We start from the raw sequence: 22,977 nt of genomic DNA, 5'->3' as shown, positions 1-22,977 counted from the left end.
TGATCCACCCAGCTGGGCGGCGGCTGCAAATATGAGAACTAAGAAAATGAAAAGAAAATCGTGATTACAGAGATGATAAGACATCAAAGAATTTCAATGTCCTCATTACAAATAAAAAGTATATACTTATACAGTTTCCTAAATATACAAAAACAAAACACAAAATCATGTAGCTCAGTGGATTGAGCGCAGGCCTGCGAACCACAGGATTGTGGTTCGATTCCCACTCAGGGCACATGCCTGGGTTGCAGGCCAGTTCCCAGCAGGGGACTCATGAGAGGAAACCATACATTGATATTTCTCTCCCTCTCTCCTTCCCTTTCTCTTTCTAAAAATAAATAAATAAAATCTTTGAAAAAATAAATAAAAAATTTAAAAAAAAAACACAAAATCAACATAATATATCAACATATAAATGGTAACATATTTTAAGCATATTTTAAACCTATGTTAAACATAGGTTTAACAAATTTTAAACCTACCATCAAAACTCTCCCTGTAATGTTCAGTTCTCAACTTCATGAGTGTACATGATATTCATCACCTGTTTAAATCACTTCTAATATTGACTATTCCTCATTTTCAACAAATTTCATCTTGCTTTTTTGCACATTCTCATAATCTTTTTCTTTTCTCCATTTTGCTCTGACAACTCACAGAAAGCAGTGATGTGATTAACTGATGGGCTATGTCATCAGGAGTGAAAAGTTCTGTACATGAGTCTAGACTGAATTAGGACAGGCTGAAGCTTGAAACTGAACAAAGAGATTGACATACAGGAAATAGGAGAACCCCAAAACATAGAAGAACAAGAGAATTATGTGGACTCCAATAAAAAAAATCACACCAGCACTATTTTCTATTATACTTTTTCATATCCACTTCTAACCTGGGTATCTCTAATTTCTACACTATTTTTTGTAACTACAAAATCATAAGCTGACCTCAACCCTCTGCAAGGATTTCATGAGAAATCTGCCTCCTAGTGATAAGAGTCTTTGTCCAGGCCTAATAAATATGTATTTGGAAGATTTCATCACAATTTAGCTAAGGCACATGTATAACACAGCCACTAAAAATATAAAAGTTGCTGTGTAAACAGATTTTTTTCTGTCCATATACATGAAAGTAATAAGAAGCAGCACTTGAAACACTTGAGATATTACATTTTAATTCATCAGTGTCTCAGCCTACCTTTGGTGACATCTTTTATGTCCACTGCCATCCCCCTACCCGTTAAAGTACTGAGTGCTGCCAGTATGGTCATTCTAAAAGTTCATATTACCCTGCTTACTTTGAAATACACTCAGATACTTTATGTTCAAGAAAATTTTTATTTTTGCTTTTGATCTATGATTACAAAAATAGGAGGAAATTCAAACATTAATAAGAAATACTTTATTAGGGCACAAGGCTTCCTCCATGATCTTAACCCAAAGAACACAAAATGTAACAGTGGAGATTTAGTCCTTTAATGTGTGTTGTATTTACACATGACATGGAGGGTGAGCAGAGAACAATGTTATGTTTCTTCATTTCCAATACCTACCTCAATCCTTCCAGATAATGGAGAGTAGGTCCTGAGAACACTCAATGCAAGTTAATCATTTTAGGAGTTGATGAAATACAGTAGAACAGGAATATTGACATCTTTCATTTTTGCAGCTACAACTCCAGACCTTCTCATACAAGCAGCCCTATGACCAATATCCTCACTCATCCCAGATCATAAAACTCACAGAGGCTGTTCTGTCTTGATCCCAATTCTGGATCACCATCACTGACACAAATGCCACTATATTCTCATTTACACATGGTAATTATCCTGTCACCTCCTGAGCCAATAGTCTACAATCTCAAGATGCACACTTTCTAATATCAGAAACCTGGAGTTTCAAGTGAGGAATGGGGACAGGGGACAACCACATATACTGCTCATCAGGACAGGACAGGACTGACGGGAAGAGTATGCATGGAGAGGAGGTGATGGAGACACTGGGGAGGGACCCAGGAAACTCAGTAGCTGTTGAAAAAGATCCAAGGCCTTAGTGAGGAATAGCACATGTCCACATTGTGTTGAGAAGAAAATTCTCATGGAATTATATAAAACTCATTTTCCATTTGGGCATCAATCAGATGGAATACATGAGACCCAGAAAAATAAACTGCATTTCGGAAGTTCACACATTTGTCAGAATTGGGCACCAGAAGTTCAATCCCTTGATTTTATTCCAAAAAGCGAATACTAGAGAAAGTAAATAAGTAAAAAAAACTGAGAACAGTCATGTTTCTCCTGGTTAAAACTACAACTAGTGACATTCACAAAGTGTCCATTACTAATACTAAATTATATAACAGGCTAACAACAAGTAAATACATCATGTGTGACTAGTTAAACACATTTGACAAATACAATAATAGTTCATTGTATTTGGTAATTACTTTTCCTGATATTATGATTTGTGTAAAGATTCTTATTTTGCTGGTTCAGTAACTGGTCTCTACAACTGTGGAAAACTTAAGGTGATGTTGCTAAGAGCCCATTCTCTTGGTCTTTATTAATTTTATTATCCTAGAAATTCAATTAAAATCCCAATTCTTCTTGTAGCTTTTTTTGAAAATTTTCTTTCATACTTATTTGTTCTTTTGCTAACTCCTGTAAGTCAAAGAACAAGAAAACATTTACAAATCCATAATTTTACACATACCAGATACAATCTAATGTGGTATACCATACAAGTAAAATGAATAGTAAAAGAATATTTGGTAAGAGTTTCTCGGGGTTGGGGGTACAAGGAAATTCATGGAGGCAACAGCAATATGAAAAACTACACAAGGGCATAGATATTGATGCAGCTCTTTAGGTAATAGAGAGAACTAAACAGGAAAAAGAAGGAAGATACAGTCAATTTGAGAAAAATACCTTGAATTATGTAAGATGAAATTTCCCATTAAAATTAACTGTCATTATTCATATGTGTGTAGCCCATATTATACAATGAAGTACCTATAGAAAGTCAGTAGATTGTTCTTGACTGAGAGGTTATATTAATAGTTCCAGCCTGTAATAAGGCCAAGACTTCAGGTAAGTGATGACTCTTATTCTTGATTCTGTTCTCTCTCAGTCACCTTTTCCAATAGTTTTAACAGGCATAAATAAAATTTCTCATTTAAAAATTCATAGAATTCATGACTCTCAGTGACAGAGAATCCATCCCTCATTGAGAAGCCACCTAAACCTATACAACAGATTTCTTGCTGGGGATTAAATAGCATTTCAACTCCAAACCTACAACCAGCACTCAACTCATTTTTCTAAGGTCTAAGGAACAATCTGGTATGCAGAAAAATAAAACAGAAAGGATAAAAATGAAGATTTAAAATATGGAGAAGATGGAGAAAGATGGAAATTAAAGACATAAGTTCAATATAAAAAATGAGTTCAGGAGAAAAGGAAAAGAGCTGAATACAATTCAGGTGATGAAATACTCTAGCCTCTGTTTCTGACAACCCAAGTAAGTTAAAGAGAACATCAGTCTCTCACCTGTAATTCACTGATTCATTGCTGTGCCTGTCTTTGACGCTGAGTTGCATTTAAGGAAGGAGAGAAAAAGGCAGCTGCTATTGTTAATCGCCCTGTCACCCTCAAAGAGTTTCTGTGAAAATCACACATGGTAATGAAAAGAAAGACTTCCCTTTATGCTGCACAATAATATACACATGTGATTCAATGTAAAGAGTTGAACTGTTAATATCATTTGAGGAATCTAGAAATACCACCTAGCAGGAGAGAGAGTTACACAGAGCAACATACAAAAAGCATATGAAACTCTCCCTGGTGTGTGTTTTCTTTGTGTTCTACCACTCTAGAAGTATTCTCTTTCCAGTCAGCTTCTGTTACTATGGGCCACAGTACAGTTATTTCCAAAAGTGTGTGGTTCTTCTCCATGGTAGTGTTATCACATGGCTTTATGATCACATTCAAAAGTCCAGATATCATTTCCTAATCTTCATTTCTATATTTTTCAATCCTACAAATACAAAAATTATAGATTGGCTTTCATACATTATGGCAGAGTGGGTAAAATCTTGGACTTTGACAGCAGACAAGCTTGTTTTTGAACCCTGACTCCACCACTATTTGCTATATGAGCATGACAAAGTTACTTTACCTCTCTGAGCTTCAGATTCTCATTAATAACATGGAGATAATACTGCCTCACATTCAGGGTGTCTGAGAAACAGATGACATAATACATAAATAAATGGCATACTAGCACATAGTATGGCACAAAAATGGCATTTATTCTATATTGTAAACTCTCTATATGAGTGACCTTCATGTATAGAAAATCAGTCCTCAAATTTAGATTCTGCCATTCTTCTTAAGTATTTAAAGTAGACCTAGTTTGAGGTAAAGCCTTCATGTGTGCACTTGCATCTCATCATTTAAGCATATTTCCTAATAAGTATTTTGCTCCTTAGTGTACATACCAATCAAAGACTGCCTGACGAGGGCAGAAAGAAACTTTATGCTCTAATCAGGCTGTGTCCCTTCCACTACTGCTATTCCCAACAACCTAATGCCATAAATTTCAATTCTCCATATTTAAAACATTAAATTATTTCTGACCACATCAGATAACACTGGCTCTTTCCCTTGTCATTTAGGATAAATGGGAGGAGAAAGGGAAGAAAGGGCCAAGGCAGGTACTTCAAGAGATTTCTCAAAGTGCACATTGTTGTTCATCTGTCCAGGCAAGGAAGTCAAACCATGCAATACCAGCTTCTACAGGACCAATTTGTTTTAAGTCTGTCAAATGTGACTCAGCTCTGTGTAGAAAACCTACAGAAGAGAAGTGGTGGGCAGGAGCCAGACCTTCAAACTGAGTTTTTCCATGGGAATCAGGCTTAGAAAATGCATACAGATTGTTATGGCTTGCTTTTGCTAAAACTCCATCACCCTGGTTTAAAACCACAAATGTGTGTTTTCTATCTTCAAGGTAATATCCAAAGCCTGTCTGAATTCTCCCAGACAGAGCTAATCAGTTCATCGCCATTCCCCTCTGCATGTTATTTTCATTTCCTTGATTGTGGACAATAATATCCTATGTAAGAGATAATAAATCTTTCTCTGATGTAAGATCCCAGGAAAACAATAAAATCTTGTCTAGGCAAGGGTCTAGGCACTCTCTGCTCGAGAGAGTGGCTGAGGCATCTATAGACATTCTCCCCTTGAGAGAGTAGTTATGCCTTCTCCCTTTTCCTCCACAGGATTGTTGTTACCTGCTCATTCATTCTTGTCATCAGCAACAACAGGTGGACTCTGCTGGACAAGGTCCACCACATCAGCTGCTCAGGATAACAGACTTTTCTCCCAAATTGCCTTTTTCATGAGGTATATAAATTTTTTAGTTTTTATTTTCACTTTAATTAAGTAAGTGCAAAACGGAGAGGTATTTTAGGCACATTATAATATCTGGTGGTTACTCAAGACCAAAGTTTTAGTTATGTTCTATTCCCAGTATTAACTTCTCACTTATTCACTTTGTTAATTTAAAGTCAACTCACTTAGAAGACCTTAAACCATAAAAGCTCTAGAAGAAAACATAGGAAGCAAACTACCAGACATCAGTCTGAGTACTATCTTTTTGGACACATCTCCTTAAGCAAGATAAACAAAAGCAAAAATAAACAAAAGGGACAGCACAACTAAAAAGCTTCTTCACAGTGAAAGAAACCAACAAAACAAAATGGCAACCTATGAACTGGGAAAACAAAATGGCAACCTATGAACTATCAAATGAAAAATATCATTTTTCAAATGATATTTCTGAGAAGGGGTAATACCCAAAATTATAAGGAACTCATATAGATCAATCACAAAAAAATGAGCAATCCAATTGAAAAATGGACAGAGAACATGAAAAGACATTCCTCCAAAGAACATACACAGATAGCCAACAAACATGAAGAAATGCTCAACATCACTACTCATCAGGGCAGTAAAAATCCAAACCACAATGAGATATCAATTCACAACACTCAGAATGACAATTATCAAAAAGTCAGTATATAAGAATTAGTGGGGCAATCACACTGCAAGGAATACAGTTCTTTAATTCATATGAGGTACATATAAACTAATATAACCAATATAAAATTGTATAGCAACATTAAAAAATAAATAACAAAATAGATTTACTTATACATGTCAGATCTCAAGATAGACCATATTGTACAAAGTCAATCCATATCTAATATTTATATACATATACACCAGACATTAGCTGATGCATGTGGTGGAAGTGGAATAGATCCTCTAACATAAGAGAACTGTGGAGATAAATAACTACAATGATGAGAAAAAGAAGCATAAGACATGTGGCAGTTGTGTATAGATTTAAGAGATAGTAAGTGTTATAGCACATAAATACAATGTCTAAAGAAGTCATTTTAGCCAGGTGATAAATATAAAAACTGGTAAGTTTAGTGTTCACTGTTAATAAGAAAGCATGCTAAAGAATAAAACAAACAAGCAAACAGAATAAAAACAAAGACACTGAAATAGAGAACAAGTGGGCAGCGACCAGAGGGGAGAGGGAAAGGAACTTAAGGTGAAAAAGGGGGAGGGATTTTGAGGAACAAGTATGAAAGACACAGAGATGAGGACTGGGGGGGGGGGATGGGAGGGAGGGGGGACACCGGGCGGGGAGGTGGGGTGGGATGGGAGAAATAGATAAAAAAAAATGTACTTGAAAAGTAACTAAATAAAATTTAATATTAAAAAAAATGAAAAAAAAAGAAAGCATGCAGAAGGTCTACAGCATACATATTGTTGGGAGAACAGAATAAAATAAGGTGAGAAAGATGATAGAGATTATTTTGTGCCTAAAATTGGAAACTAACCTAGATATTTAAGAATTATTAAGTATGTATTCCTGAAGACACTTCTCTCTTTTTCCCCCATTGTCTTCTCCCACATGCCCTCTGGTTATTGTCAGTTTGTTCTCAGTTTCAATGTCTCTGGTTATATTTTGATTGCTTGTTTCTTTTGAACAATAAAAAATGTGAAAAAATAAGAAATCAAGCTTGCACTATAAAGGAGAATTATTAAATAAATATGGGGAGGCAAAAAGAAGTAGGTATAAGAAATTAATGATGAGGCCAAAATTCAAAATACTGACAACACCAAATGCAAGCCAGAATGTGGACCTACAGGAACAGAAAGCTAGAAAATGTTAAAAAAAAAAAAAAGGTACTGACACTTTGGAAGAGAGTTTGACAGTTTCATATGAAAATAACACACTCTTAACACAAAATTCAGCCATCACCCTGAAACACCAATCCAGAAGTACCTATGCACTTCAATGTTCATAGCAGCACAATTTACAAAAGCCAAGTGAGGGAAGAAACCTAGGTTCCTATCAGTAAATGAATTGACCAAAAAACTTATGGCACATTTACACAGTGGAATTCTATGCAGCAGAAAGAAGGAATTCCTACCCTTTGCAACACCATGAATTGAACCAGAAAACATTGTGCTGAGAGAAATAAGCCAGGTGGTGAAAGACAAATACCATATGATCTCACCTTTAACAGGAACCTAAACACCAAAACAAACAAACAAGCAAAATATAACCAAAGGTACCAAAATAGAGACAGACTAACAGGGACCAGAGGGGAGAGGGGAGGGTATTTCAGGGGAAAAGAGGAAGGGTTTACAGGAACAAGTATAAAGGACACATGGACAATTACAAGGCAGGGGTGGAAATGGGAGGGAGGTGGGGAGGGCTAAGAGATGGGCTGGGATGGGGGTAAAAGGCCAAAAACTTTCCTTGGACAAAAATTCAAATAAAAAAAAAGTATTTACTCAAAAGGATTGAAATATTATGTCCACACAAAAATCACATGGATGCTTATAACAGATTTATTCATAACTGCCAAAACTTGGAAGCAAACAAAATGCCCTTTAATATGTGAGTGGATGAATAAACTGGCATATCCAGACAATGAATATGATTTGATGCTACAAAGAAATGAGCTGTCAAGCCATGAAATGAGCTGAAAGAAATGAATGCATGTTTCTGAATGAAAGAAGCCAATCGGAAAAGATACATACTATATGACTGATTTCAACTATGATGATTAGGAAAAGGAAAAACTCTGGAGATAGTTAAAAGATGAGTGGTTGCCAAGGCATTAGAGGAGAGGGACGGGATGAACAAAGAGATCATGGAATATTTGTAAGGAATTAAAACTATTCCATACGATGCTGCAGTGATGGATATAAGTCATTATAATTTGTCAAAACCTGTAAGATGTACAACACCAAGGGGATATGGCATGTCAGTGTTGGTTCATCAGTGTACTGCTCTGGAGAAGGATGTTCCTAGAAGGTCATGATGTGTGTGTGAAAACAAGGGTATATGAGAACTTTCTGTACCTTCTGTTCAATTCTACTATAAACTAATGACTGCTCTAAAGAATAAAGTTCATTAATTAAGATTTAAAAATAATAAAGGAAAAAACAAAGGAGAAAAGGAAGAAACAGAGTAATTTAATGACTGAAGATAGTGGCATGACAAAGGGGAAGAAATAGAAGTAGAGACAGCAATTCCCATAAATTTTCCACCTTGTAAATGGGAAGTGTGGACATGGTTATCGTGGACACACAATGTAACTAATGTCAAATGCATTAATTAATAAGTGAGTACTATAATAAATGAGTAAAATAATAAATGTGATAGAGCTGTCAAAGAATGAAACAATGGAAATTTCCCATTAGAGGGTGCATAACAGTTTTCAGAGACACTACATGCCACTCTGCTGTAACACACCCACAATGTTCAACAGCTTCCAATCAATCAAAAAGAGATGCAACCATTAGGATGACGAGGGCTGAAAACTGGAATGAAAGCTGAGGCTGAAGATTACAAAATGATGAAAGGTTTCTAGGCATTGGATAGACCTACCAACTGGCAAGACTGACCATAAACCCCAGGCCAGAGAAGAGGGCACATGAAACAAACAAACAAACAAACAAATTAAACAAGAGGTCAAACACTTGGGAAACTTGGTGAGAAAGATAGTCAGAGCCTAAATTCTAAGTCTTCCCTGTTATCCTTCAAGTTTTATTCTCATTCTTTGAGAGTAAGATGTACAGGTTCCCTTACACATTGTCTCATACCTTCAACTGACCACACAAGTGACTCTCATTCATGGGCCCGATTCCTGCTCCATCCTTCTCTACCGCCAGCAACAACCAGCCACATAGAAAGCTGACATCACAGTGAGTTAAGGAAGGCTTCATTTTTTCATGACTGGAACATAGAGACCTTAGATGGCTGATTTGCTCCCTATAGATTTTCTTTCTTTCTCTTCCACCTACCTATTTTGCCAAGGGAACCAAGAAAACAGCGTCATTGAAGTTTCGGAAATATGCAGTTCTTCCAAAATCAACTGGTCCACTACAGGACCATTAAACACACACACAAATGACTATACAACAAAGCAGCAGCTAATTATGGCTCCAGGGGGTAATGACCAAGGGATGCTCCAGAGATTTAGGATTGTGAGATCACTTGCCCTGGGGAATCATGTCTTATGGTCTTTTAGATTTTCCCAGTCTATCTAAGTAGAGAAGCTTTTTATGAGAAGAAAGAGAAGCATTTTTAGAAGTACTTTTAATTAAATTTAATGGGGTGATATTGATTAATAAAATTATTCAGATTCAAGTGTACAATTGTATGATATTGTGGTAGGCACACAATGCAATAGCAATAAAACATGCTCTTGTAAATTTATGCTTTATGGTGACAAAAAGTGAATTCCAGACTGCCATCAAATATTGTCTTTTTATACACATGAGCAAGAGTGTGGTAATTGTAGCGGGAAGGACAATGGGTGGAGATGGAGAGGGTGTGAGGGTATAAATACTAATACAAAAAAAAGACTAAGATGACTCAATAGAAAATAAAAAGAAAAAATTACTTTCTTTAAAATTTTGATCAATCATTCCTATGTTGATTATCACAATAATATTCTATTTAAACATAGAATATATATTTATTTTTATTTTCATTTTTTAATTTAATTTTTAATTTTTAAATTTTTTTTAGTGTAACTCCTGTTCAAGTACAGTTTTTTGTCTTTTACTTACATCTGAGCTCACCGACCCAACCCTCCACACATCTCTCACATTTTTACCCCTCCCCAGTTTTTGTCCATGTGTCCTTTATACTTGTTCCTGTGAATCCTTCCCCTTTTACCCTGAAATTCTCTCCCATCTGGTCCCTGTCAGCTTGTTCTGTATTTCAGTGTCTTTGGCTATATTTTGCTTGTTTGTTTGTTTTGGTGTTTAGGTTCCTGTTAAAGGTGAGATCATATGGTATTTATCTTTCACCACCTGGCTTATTTTGCTTAGCATAATGCTTTCCAGTTCCATCCATGGTGTAGCAAAGGGTAGGAGCTCCTTCTTTCTTTCTGCTGCATAGAATTCCATTGTGTAAATGTGCTATAGTTTTTTGATTCACTCATTTACTGTTGGGCACCTAAGTTGCTTCCCATACTTGCTTACTGTAACTTGTACTGCTATGGACATAGGGGTGCATAGGTTCTTTTGGATTGGTGTTCCAGGGTTCTAAGAATAATCCTAGCCATAGAATTGCGGGGTCAAAAGGGAGATCAATTTTTAGTTTTCTGAGAAAATTCAGTACTCTTTTCCATTTCAGTGGCACCAGTCTGCAATCCCACCAGCAGTGCAATCAGTCTGCAATCCCACCAGCAGTTCAATCACCTGCACCTCCCACCACAGTGCAATCAGCAGCAACAGTGCTAGGTCAAAAGGCAGATCCATTTTTAGTTTTGTGAGAAAATTCCAACTGTTTTCCATTTTGGTTGTACTAGTCTGCAATCCCACCAACAATGCATTAGGGTTCCCTTTTCTCTGCAACCTCTCCAACACTTGTTTGTTGCTTTGTTTGTGATGGCCATTCTGAGTGCTGTGAGGTGGTGTCTCATTGTGGTTTTAATCTGCATCTCTCTGATAGCTAGCAATACTGAGCATCTTTTCATGTGTCTCTGGATCCTCTGTATGTCCTCCTTGGAGAAGTTTCTGTTCAAGTCCTTTGCCCATTTGTTAATTGAGTTTCTTGTCTTCTTTGAGTGGAGTCATGTAAGTTCTTTATATATTTTGGAGATTAAACTCTTGTCTGAGGTGTCATTGGCAAATATGTTTTTTCATACAGTTGGTCCTCTTTTTATTTTAATACTGTTTTCCTTAGCTGTGCAGAAGCTTTTAATTTTGATGAGATTCCATTTGTTTATTCTTTCCTGTATGTCCCTTGCTCTAGGGGACATATCAGTAAAAATGTTCCTGCATGAAAAATCTGAGATTTTCCTTCCAATGTTCTCTCTCCTCTAGGGCTTTAATGGTGTCATGGGTTGTATTTAAATCCTTTAACCACCTTGAATTTATTTTTATGTATGGTGTAAGTTGGTGCTCAAGTTTCACTTTTTTTTTGCACATAACTGCCCAGTTCTCCCATCATTTTTTGAGCTTTTAAAATATAATTTTTTAATTTTAAAATTTAATTGTTGTTTAACTACATTCTTCTGTCTTTTACTCCCATCTCAGCCCAGTCCTCCCCCAGTGCTCCCCACCTTCCTCCCATTTCCATCCCCCTTAGTTGTTGTCTATGTGTCCTTTATACTAGTTCCTGTAAATCCTTCCCCTTTTTCCTCTGATACTCCCTCCCCTCTCCCCTTAGTCACTTTCTGCCTGTTTTCTATTTCATTGTGTTTGGATATATTTTGTTTGCTTGTTTGTTTTGTTGTTTAGTTTTCTGTTAAAAGGGAGATCATATGGTATTTGTCTTTCAACACCTGGCTTATTTCACTTGGCATAATGCTTTCCAGTTCCATCCATGCTATTGCAAAGGGTAGGAGCACCTTTTTTCTTTCTGCTGCATAGAATTCCATTGTGTAAATGTACCATAGTTTTTTTATCCATTCATTTATTAATGGGCACCTAGGTTGATTCCAAATTTTGTCTATTATAACTTGTGCTGCTATGAACACTGGGGTGCATAGGTTCTTTTAAATTGGTGTTTCAGGGTTCTTAGGATATAATCCTAGCAGTGGAATTGCTGGGTCAAAAGGCAGGTCCATTTTTAGTTTTCTGAGAAAATTCCATACTGTTTCTCATAGTGGTTGTACCAGTCTGCAATCCCACCAACAATGGATCAGGGTATTTTTTTGTCCACAAACTCTCCAACACTTGTTTGTTACTTTGTTTATGATGCCATTCTGAGTGGTGTGAGATAGTGTCTCATTGTGGTTTTAATCTGCATCTCTCTGATAGCTAGCAATACAGAGCATCTTTTCATGTGTCTCTGGATCCTCTGTATGTCCTCCTTGTAGAAGTGTCTGTTCAAGTCCTTTGCCCATTTTTTAATTGGGTTTCTTGTCTTCTTTGAGTGGAGTCATGTAAGTTCTTTGTATATTTTGGAGATTAAACTCTTGTCTGAGGTGTCATTGGCAAATATGTTTTTTCATACAGTTGGTCCTCTTTTTATTTTAATACTGTTTTCTTTAGCTGTCCAGAAACTTTTAATTTTGATGAGATCCCATTTGTTTAGTCTTTCCTGTATGTCCCTGCTCTAGGGGACATATCAGTAAAAATGTTGCTACGTGAAATATTTGAAACTTTCTTGCCACAGTTCTCCTCTAAAACTTCAATGGTGTCACGGCTTATATTTAAGTCTTTTATCCACCTTGAATTTATTTTGGTTTATGGTGTAAGTTGGTGCTCAAGTTTCACTTTTTTTTGCACATAGCTGTCCAGTTCTTCCAACAGCATTTGTTGATGAGGCTATCTTTACTCCATTTTATGTCACTTCTTCCTTGTTGAATATTAATTGACCATAGAAAATTAGGTTTATTTCTGGGCTCTCTGTTCTGTTCCATTGGTCTATGTGCCTGTTTTTATTCCAGGACCAGGCTGTTTTTAATACAGTGGCCTTGTAATACAGTTTGGTATCAGTTATTGTGATCCCTCCTACTTTGTTCTTCTTTCTCAAAATTGCAGGATCTATTCAGGGTCATTTATGGTTCTATATAAATTTTTGAAGTGTTTGTTCTATGTCTGTAAAATATACCATTGGTACTTTAAGAGATATCGCATTGAATCTCTAAATTGCTTTGGGTAGTATGAACATTTTGATGATCTTAATTCTTCCAATCCATGAACATGGTACATGTTTCCATTTGTTTCTGTCTTCCTTGATTTCTTTCTTCAGTGCTGTGTAGTTTTCTGCATACAGTTCTTTTACCTCCTTGGTTAGAATTATTCCTAGGTATTTTATTTTTCTTTTTGCTATGTCAAATGTTTTTTTTTTCTTGATTTCTGCTTCTACTGTTTCATTCTTGGTATACAAAAATGCCTTTGATTTCTGGATATTGACTTCATATCCTCTGTTTTCCCAAATTAATTTACTAAGTCGAGGAGTGTTTTGGTGGACTCTATAGGATTTTTTATGTACACTATCATGTCATGTGCAAACAGTGACAGTTTTGATTCCTTCTTTTCTATTTTGATGCCTTTTATTTCCTTTTCTTGTTTGATCACTGTGGCTAAAACTTCCAATACTATATTGAATAGCAGTGTTGAAAGTGGACAACCTTGTCTTGTTCCTGATCTTAGTGAAAAAGATTTTAGTTTTTGCCCATTGAGTATGATGTTGGAGGTAATTCTCTCATATGTGGCCTTTTTATGTTGAGGAATGCTCTCTCTATTCCCACTTTGCTGAGTGTTTTCATCATAAATGGGTGCTATACCTTATCAAATGCTGTTTCCACATTTATTGTTATGATCGTATGATTTTTGTCTTTGCTTTAGTTTCTGCAATGTATTTTACATTTATTAATTTGCAAATATTGAACCATACTTGCATCCCTGGGATGAATCCCACATTGTCATTGTCTATGATGTTTTTAACATATTGCTGGATGCAGTTTGCCAATATTTTGTTGAGGATTTCGGCACCTTTGTTCATCAGTGACATTGGCCTGAAGTTTTCTTTCTTTGTTGTGTCTTTATCTGGTTTGGGGATTAGGATGAAGATGGCTTCATAAGAAGTGTTTGGGAGTCTTTCATCATTTGGGATTTTTGGAATTGTCTGTGAAGGACAGATGTTAGCTCTTCCTTAAATGATTTGTAGAATTCTCCTGTGAAACCATCTGGTCCAGGACTTTTGTGTCATGGGAGGTTTTGGATTACTGCTTCAATTTCATCAGCTGTTATTGGTGTGTTCAGGCTTTCTGCTTCTTCTTCATTCAGTTTTGGAAGATTACATTTTTCTAGAAATTTGATCATTTCACCTAGGTTTTCAAATTTTGTGGCATACACTTCTTCATAATAATTTCTTACAATCCTTTTTATTTCTCACTATCAATTGTAATTTCTCCTCTTTCATTTCTATTTGTGTTTATTTTTGTCCTCTTTGTTTTTTTCTTGATGAGCCTGCTTAAATACTTGTTGATTTTATCTTTTATAAATTTTTAAAAATCAGTAGATGAGTTGATTTAAAAAACTCTAGTACATTTACACAATGGAATATTACACAGAAGAAAAAAAAGAATGAATTCCTACCTTGATCAAGTGCATGGATGGACCTGGAGACTATCATGGTGAGTAACATAAGCCAGTTGGTGAAAGGCAAATAAAGTATGATCTCACTTATAAGAGGACTCTAATAAACAAAAGTATACTAGTGAAAAAATAGAACCACAGGCATAGATTCACAGAATGGATTGACAGTGGTAATAAGGAGTGAGGGGGGGGAACTGCTTGAAGTGAGGGATTAGTCAAGGAACCCATGGACATGGACAATGGGGTCAGAATTGACTATGGAAATAAAAGGCAGGCTGACCAGAGAGGAGCAAAGGGGGAAATAATTGTCATAACTGAAAAACATAAAAAGAAAAAAAGGAAAGAGTAAGCAAGGCACACATAACAAAATTAAAAAGTTACATTTTTTGTAAGTGTTAAAAAATAAATAAATAACCCTTTCCCACAGCATGGATGAAGCTGGAGATTATTATGCTAAGGATATCAGCTAGCTGATGAAAGATAAATACCATATAATCACACCTATAAGTGCATCGTAATAAAAAAAAAACAATCAAGCAAAATGTAACCAGAACATTGAAATAAAGAACAAACTGACAGTAACCACATGGAAGAGGAGGGAGGGATAATGGAGCAAACTAGGGGAAGGTACATCAAGGAAAACATATGAGAGGCACATGGACAAAGACAAAAGAGGGGAGGTTTGAGGGTCGGAGTCAAAGATGGGTGGGGTGGTGGGCCATGGTGGTGTGAAAATTGAAACAATTGTATTTTAACAATAATAAATAGAAAAGAATTAAATAGAAAAATTAAAGTATGATAGAAGTGAATATTACTAAAAGTAGGGAATATGGGGGCTTAAATATCCTGAGGAAAATGAAATAGAAAATCAAAGAGCTGGTTTAATTTTGCTTCTTCAGGTCTTTTTGTTCCACATGTAAGTGGAAGTACATGGTATTTGTTGATCTCCTTTTGACTTATTTCACTTAGCACTGGACTCTTAGGATTCATCCCTGTTACCATCACAAATTGCAAGATTTCATTTTATAGCACACCTGAAACTCATCTAAGAAAGAAAAAGAACACAGAACTGAAAAGAACTACACCTCTCATGATGGCATCATAGGTTAACATGGTTTGCCTCATCGTACAACCATGAAAAAATTACAACTTAATTGTAGAGCAACCATCACTCAGAAATGGCAGAAATCTATTTAAATAGAAGTCTGACAACTGTGGAATTAGAGAAACCACATCCATCCAGACTGGTAGGAGGGGTGCAGATGTGGCACAGGCTGGTCCCACATATATGTGTGGTGCATAAAAATTCAGAAGGGATAGCTTGGGAGCATGGAGCCCAAGAACCACACCAGGCCCATCACCAAGAGTCCCAGTTTCAGAAAGATAAACCCCCATAATTTCTGTCTGCAAAAGCCACAGGGGATTGAGTCAGTGGAAAAACCTATGCAGTTCAATGTTCATAGCACCATTATTTACATTATCCGTGTGTTAGAAATAATAGCTGAAGTGCCCATTAGTGTGTGGATCAAAAGCTGTGGTACATTTACACAATGGAATACTATGCAGCAGAAAGAAAGGAGGTCCTGCCCTTCGCCACAGCGTGGTTGCAAGTGGACAACATTATGCTAAGTGAAATGAGCAACGATGTGAAAGACAAATACTATAGGATAATATGAACAAGTGGAGCCTAACCAACAAAACAAACAAATGAGCAAAATAGAGGCAGACACTTGGAAATAAAGAACAAACTAACAGTGACCAGAAGGGTGAGGGGAGGGGGATATAACAGGAAAGAAGGGGAAGGCTCAAGCCAAGAGATATTTATAAAGGACCCATGGACAAAGGCAGTAGGGGAGGTGAGAGGAATAAATGTGAGGGGAGGGTGGGAAGGGCAGAGGAGAACAATGGGGGCAAATGGGGACAACATAAATTGAAAAACAATTAAACAAACAAACAAATAAATAAGAGTATTTTTCTGCAAATTCTAGCATCTTGGCAATCTTACACTTGACACCTGTTGATTATCTTTTCCTTTGGGAATTTCTCAATTTTTCCTGATTATTTTATGTCAATTAATTTTAGATTTTATCTTAGACATTTTGAAAATTGTTTTGTGAAACTCTAGGTTTACAAAATACCTAATGTTAAAATTCTCTGGAAAATTGTGTTGTTCTCTTTTCATAGGCAATAATTTAGGTTCCTATAAGTTCTGTTGCAGCTTCTATTGGTAGTAGTTTCAATGTCAGTTCTATTTTTACAGCATTTTTTCTGTTGCTCTGAGTCTGCCCTACACGTGACACTCCTTGGTAGATAAGTTTTCAAAGGTGTTGCTATGTTGCTCTGGGTCTGTACCATGCATGCACAGCTCAGGAACTAGCCCTGGGTGTGTGATGATGGTGCATACACCAGACTAGGTGATCTTTTCCTCCAGGTCTCTCCTCTCCAAGAATCTTCACTCGTTCTTCATCTTGCAGGGCCCTTTTTAATCATCATTCACCTGGGAATATGTGATTTTTCTTGGAGTTTTAGCTGACTGAATTATGCAGAGTTGGAGCTCCATAAAAGGGTTCTGTACCTGTAGTAATATGGCAAGAAAAAAGAGGAAGAAAAAATATTTGGGAATTTCAGTCACACTCTTCATACCACAGGGGCCCTCTCTCAGGTCCTTTCTCCAAAAATAATGGGGTCCTGAAAAGAGTTTTAGCTACCCACTTTACTGCCATAGCTCTGACACTATAGCTACCCTGGAATTTTGGCAGACAGAGAAAAAAGGAACTAGGAAAATATATATATATATATATATTCCACACTCTCCAGCTTTCTAGAACCAATTTCCTAGGTCTATGGGCAGAAGTCCTGATTGTCTCCTAGAATTTTTTCTGGGTGTATCATGAAAAACATAGCTTTGCATTTGGAAACTGAATGGGTTCTCAGAAAAGGCCAAGAGAAAAAAAAAAAGACAAAAGATTTTCTTGAAAAATAACATCACCTGCTTATGCATTGTTTCTTCAAGTTTTGATTCCTTTCTATGATATGCCAGGGTTTTGGTTACCTTTAGTTTTCTTAACTTGGGTAGTTCTTACTAATATATGATTTTTCAGGATTGTTTAGGTGTAACTAAAGAAGAAACTAGGCTATATTGGGCTTATGACATTTGGTAAGCACTGGAAATCTTACACTTGATTTTTCACAAAGCACTGCAAAAGCTTCAGTAAGTTTGTACAGCAAATATTTCATTCATATCTCTCTTCATCTACAACTATTCCTGCCCCAGATTTTGGATGCTTCAATGTAATCCTCAAAACAATTACAGATATAGAGGAAGCACAATTCCACATATATACAAGAGAAAAATAATAATTTTGGGGACAGATGAATGAAAGACTGAAATACTAGATTCTGAATATGCATATGTAGGTAGAGGAAACCAATGGGTAACATTAGTTTGGGATTTTCAAAGTTCTTCCTAGAAGGGTTTACATAACAAATAGAAAAAGTGTTGAGTGATTATGGTCATTTATATAAGAGAAAGAACAGCAAGAAAGAGAGCACAAAGGCAGAACAGAATGAAACGAGAGATTACTACTCTTCTAGTCTAAAATGAAGTTGTTTATAAATATTCAAAGGATCTGAAGAGAAAACTCTTCTGCTTCAACAATATAACTCTCTTTTCTAAACCAGAAAGAGGAAGTTGATACTTATAATGGGCTTCAATAACTTTAATGACATATGTTTTCCAACTCACCAAAAGACTAAAAAAGAAGTCATTATTGTTCAAAAGTGGTGACTATCAGTTGCAAGTGAAAAAATCAGCATCTGTGTTGCCTCAAGAGACAGAATATGAGAAAAATATATTGGTAAATTAAAAGACAACAATAACTCAAAAATATTCAGAAAAAGAAAAAACTCAGGAATCAACAAGGAGAAAATTACTATAATTAGTACATATATATGCTACTCCCTATAAATCAACATAACTTTTGAATTAAAGTTTATTTCTCTAATACTCATTCTTCTTAAGAAATAAGAGCAGTCTGAAACAGTGTGGTGATGCAAATCAATTAATGATACACTACAAAAACAACTCTAAAGATATGGACTACATAATGATATGACATTATAACACCATTTATGAAATCTTCCTAAAAATCACTAATTGTCTGAAAGATCTCTTTATTGCTGCCTTTATCTTCTTATTCCTAAATGTATAGATGACTGGATTTAAAAAAGGAGTGAGCACAGCATCAGAGAGTGCAAGAAACTTGTCCATCTGTGAATTGGGGTGTGGCCATGTATAGATAAACATGATTGGTACAAAGAACAAAAGGACAACAGTGATGTGAGTTGACAAAGTGGAGAGTGCCTTGGGTGCACCACCTGAGAAGTGTTTCCAAATGGTAAAGAGGATGAAAATGTAGCCAGTGAGGAGTGCAATGAAAGAGACAACAGTAAGTAACACATTGTTGGCAATGACTATCAACTGCAATCTGTAGGTGTCTGTACAGGCCAGTCTGAGGAGCCGAGGAAGGTCACAGTAAAAGCTGTCAATTATATTAAGACCACAGAAGGGCAAGTTAATAATAAGTACTATTTGGAACAATGAGTGACTGATACCAAATGCCCAGTCAGCAGCTGTAAACAAAACACACATCCGTGGGCTCATAATGGTCAGGTAGTGGAGTGGCTTGCAAATTGCCACATATCTGTCACAGGCCATGGCCATGAGTAGCACCATCTCTGTAAGACCAAGGAAGTGGATGAAAAAGATCTGAGCAATACAGCTTCCAAAAGAGATGAGTTTATGCTTTCTGAAGAGGTCATAAATCATCTTGGGGCCACTAATGGAGCAGACTCCCAAGTCAATGAAGGAGAGACTGGCCAGTAGAAAGTACATAGGGGTGTGTAAATGAGAATCAGTGGTCACAGAAAACATAATGAGGATGTATGCAGTCATGCTTGCCACATAGAGCACAGAGGAAAACACCAGGAGGACAAGCTGGATCTCCCATGAATGGGTGAATCCCAAAAGCACAAACTCAGACAAAACTGAGTGATTTCCCCCTTCCATTTATCTACCTAACTGAGCTATGGATGAAATTATGGGCACTAAGGAAATAAGAAAGAACAAATTATTCTGGATGATAGTAGTACTAATTATTTGTGTTGCACTATTCACCATAAAAATGAAAACTATCTGGTTATCTAGTTCTTCACACTTCAAGATGATGATGATGATGGTGGTGGTAGTGGTGATGGTGGTGATATAAACGTAAGTCAAGACATCATATCATGATTATAACCAGCAGCATAATCTCTTATACACTAACATTATACGGGAATTAGGCAAGTCCATGCAACAAGAAACAGAATACACATCAAGAAAGTATACTTACCTGCAAAGGCAGAAAGACAGTTAGTGGAAATGAAGTCATTTCATTACCTCCAAAGGGATATTAGATCGTTTTACATATTGTATCTTAGCCTGCTTTTCCATATAAAAAAATGTCATCTCTCTTTCATGGCCATTTTTTATATTCTCTCCATACAATCTACCCTTAGAGCATAGGGTTGGAGGATAATTGCTGGTTTTTAATGGATCATTATCTAGGAATAAGAGCTTCTGAAGTATGAGATGGGAATGAATTAAGAAGAAACAAATGATAGGATAGGATGCAGAATGAGTTGGAGATCAATGATACTAGGCAATATTAACATCAGAACTAGGCAGCTATATTAAAGAGGGAGTATATGGACCTTATCAAAGATAGAATTTCATTCTTTTTCAAGTCAGATTAAGTTCACTTCTCTTCCAAATATTCCCATTTTTTCATTATAGAAAAGAAATGTGATGTAATATTACCTGTATTAACTTTTTTAAGCATCTACTCCACTACTATGAAGTATATTGATACTGTTTTGAAAAGATCTTCAGAATTTTTCCATCTTGCAGCTCTGGCACTCTATACCCATTAAACAACATCCTCCGCCAAGCCCCCATCACCTGGCAATCACCAGTCTACTTTGTTTCTATAAATTTGACTACATTAGATACCTCATATAAGTGGGATCATACTGTATTTGTTTTTCTGTGACTAGTTTATTTCACTTACCATAACATCCTTAATATTCACCCACTGAATCTTACCATTTTTTAAAGTGCTATCAAAATTATATAGAGCACTCTACTGGCCACACTATTCAATAACTCTCTGGAGACTATACCTGGTTCTGAAAGGCTTTTGTCCAAGCTTAGAACATATTTAAATACTGGGGAATTTACCCTACTTTCTGCTAAAGCATATGCCTATATTACCACAAAGAATGTTAAATATATCTGCAAACAGCTTCTATGCATTCACATATATTAAGGTGCCTGTGACTAGCACTTGGAAATATGGAAATATTAAGTTTTCCTTCACCAGGGCCTCGATTTTACCCACTTACTCTCTTTTTCAGTTCAGGGGTGCCTCCATCCTTTTAAGGTATTCAGTCCTTCTCTTTACTGTAACCCGCACTCATATTTGATACCACTATGCTTTTTAATCTGAAATCCATGCGTGTATATTGTACCTTCAAGATCACTTGTACTTTTAAGCTGTAGCCCATTTTGAAATCAAAAGAATGTTAAATAACAATATAAGGGAGCAAAACAGAACTTTCTCCTTAGCTTGATCACATGCACCCGAAAGCAGGTACTGAAGGTTTGTTGCCCTTTTAGTTTGGAGTATGTTTGTGTATGGAACTGGAACGGATGTTGGGGTGCAGATGATTCCACCACTCTGTGTCCAAATACCCACCATAGTCAATTCCAAGCAGAAGGTGCACCCTGAACACAGCTACTGAAGTTGTATTCCCTTAGAAGGTACAGGGATGCAGAAGAACAGTTTTACTAACATCCTTCTCCTTTTGCAGAGTCAGCTACAGAAAACTGAATAATCTTTTCACCAAAAAATGCATGTCAAGTTGATGTTCTCATGTATCCTAAAACACCCTTCTGCTCCCAAACTCCCAGAAGTTCTCACTATGACCTGACTCCAGTTCTGTCTCACCACTACCAAGCTGAGTCTTTCCATACTCAACTAAATCAAATCACGTTACTCTCACCTTCTCAGCCTACAACCAAGTGTTAAGAGACACATTTCTTTAGTTTCATGTTCTTCAGTCATCAGAAATCTTTGAGTCTGGGCTGAGAAACAGGGAACCACCTATGATCTTCATTGTGGGAGGCACAGATATGCCAAAGCGGACTGAAAAGTAAAAATGCATGGATGAGTGACTGGAGGCACTAGAAGAGGGCTAGAGTCATCCAGCAACCAGTGAAAAACAAGACAAGGTTCCTGGGGGAATAAGCACCCAACAGAATTGTATCAACACTTCATCTAAGAAGGACCTGGTACAAATTTCTGATTATTAAGGTGAAAAACTGAGATTCAATAATGTAAGCTGAATTGCTCATAGTCACACTAGTGCCAGAACTGGGGACCAGAGCCCAGGTCTAAGTATTCCTGATCCAGAAATTATAGATCCTGTAGAAAATAACTTAAGAAAGGAGAATAAAAATCAAAATTAAAAATGTGATTTTTGTTACAACTCAACAGTTAAAGATTATAGCTTCCATCACAGTTGATAGGTTTATGTGATTAATGCATGTGGAAAACTGTTTTTCCAGGAACTGGAATGCATGACCATGTGGCTCTAGGAGGTCCAGAAGCAATTCGGTCTGTGTGCCCAAGGGGGTCTTCAAGCTATGGAAATGGTATCAGAGCCACTGTGCATCAGGGAGGGAATCCCTGTGATGCAGAATTGTTGATCAGAGGATGCTGGGAAGATGGCGACAGAGTAAGACAGAGCGGATTCTAGCTCCCGTACTTGTGGGTAAAAATCCTGGCAGATCTATACAGAAAAAGCACAATAAACCATCGGTTACACAGCATTTATGAAATTAAAAGACCAGAGATTGTGAATGATGCTGAAACACCAGACAGCGGCAGAGTCAGCTACGGGAGCTGGGACACAAGCGGCCCCTGTGCTGCTGCCATAGCGATGGGACTGGGCAGCGGGGAGTCAGGTGCAGGAGCTGGGACACTCAGCAGCGGTAGGCGACCAGCGCAGGGAACAGCAAGAGGACCAGCGTGAGAGTAGGTGGAGATGGAGAACATCAAGATACCTGAAGGAGTCTGCACCACTGAACTTCACAGGTATCATACCACAGAAGTTCACACCATAAACCCAAGGAGTCAGAACAACTCAATTTTAGAAGCTGAGACTAAAAAGAAGAGTCTCAAACAATGGGAAGACAAAGATACAATCCCCAAATGAAAGAA

At 36.8% G+C, this 22,977-nt stretch overlaps 1 protein-coding gene across 1 annotated transcript; it reads right to left on the bottom strand.

The window, feature by feature from the left end:
• Positions 1–18,782: 18,782 nt before the first annotated feature.
• Positions 18,783–19,721, bottom strand: LOC119047430 (olfactory receptor 4F3/4F16/4F29-like). Its single transcript, XM_037142869.2, has one exon. The coding sequence runs from the start codon at positions 19,719–19,721 to the stop codon at positions 18,783–18,785; it is 939 nt and encodes a 312-aa protein (XP_036998764.2).
• Positions 19,722–22,977: the final 3,256 nt, after the last annotated feature.

Source organism: Artibeus jamaicensis, unplaced genomic scaffold, assembly GCF_021234435.1.
Source record: "Artibeus jamaicensis isolate MK-2021 breed Jamaican fruit bat unplaced genomic scaffold, CSHL_Jam_final contig_885, whole genome shotgun sequence".
Taxonomy (NCBI): Eukaryota; Metazoa; Chordata; class Mammalia; order Chiroptera; family Phyllostomidae; genus Artibeus; species Artibeus jamaicensis.
The sequence above is the reverse complement of the archived record's forward strand: the minus strand, read 5'-3'. Positions and strand labels throughout refer to the sequence as shown.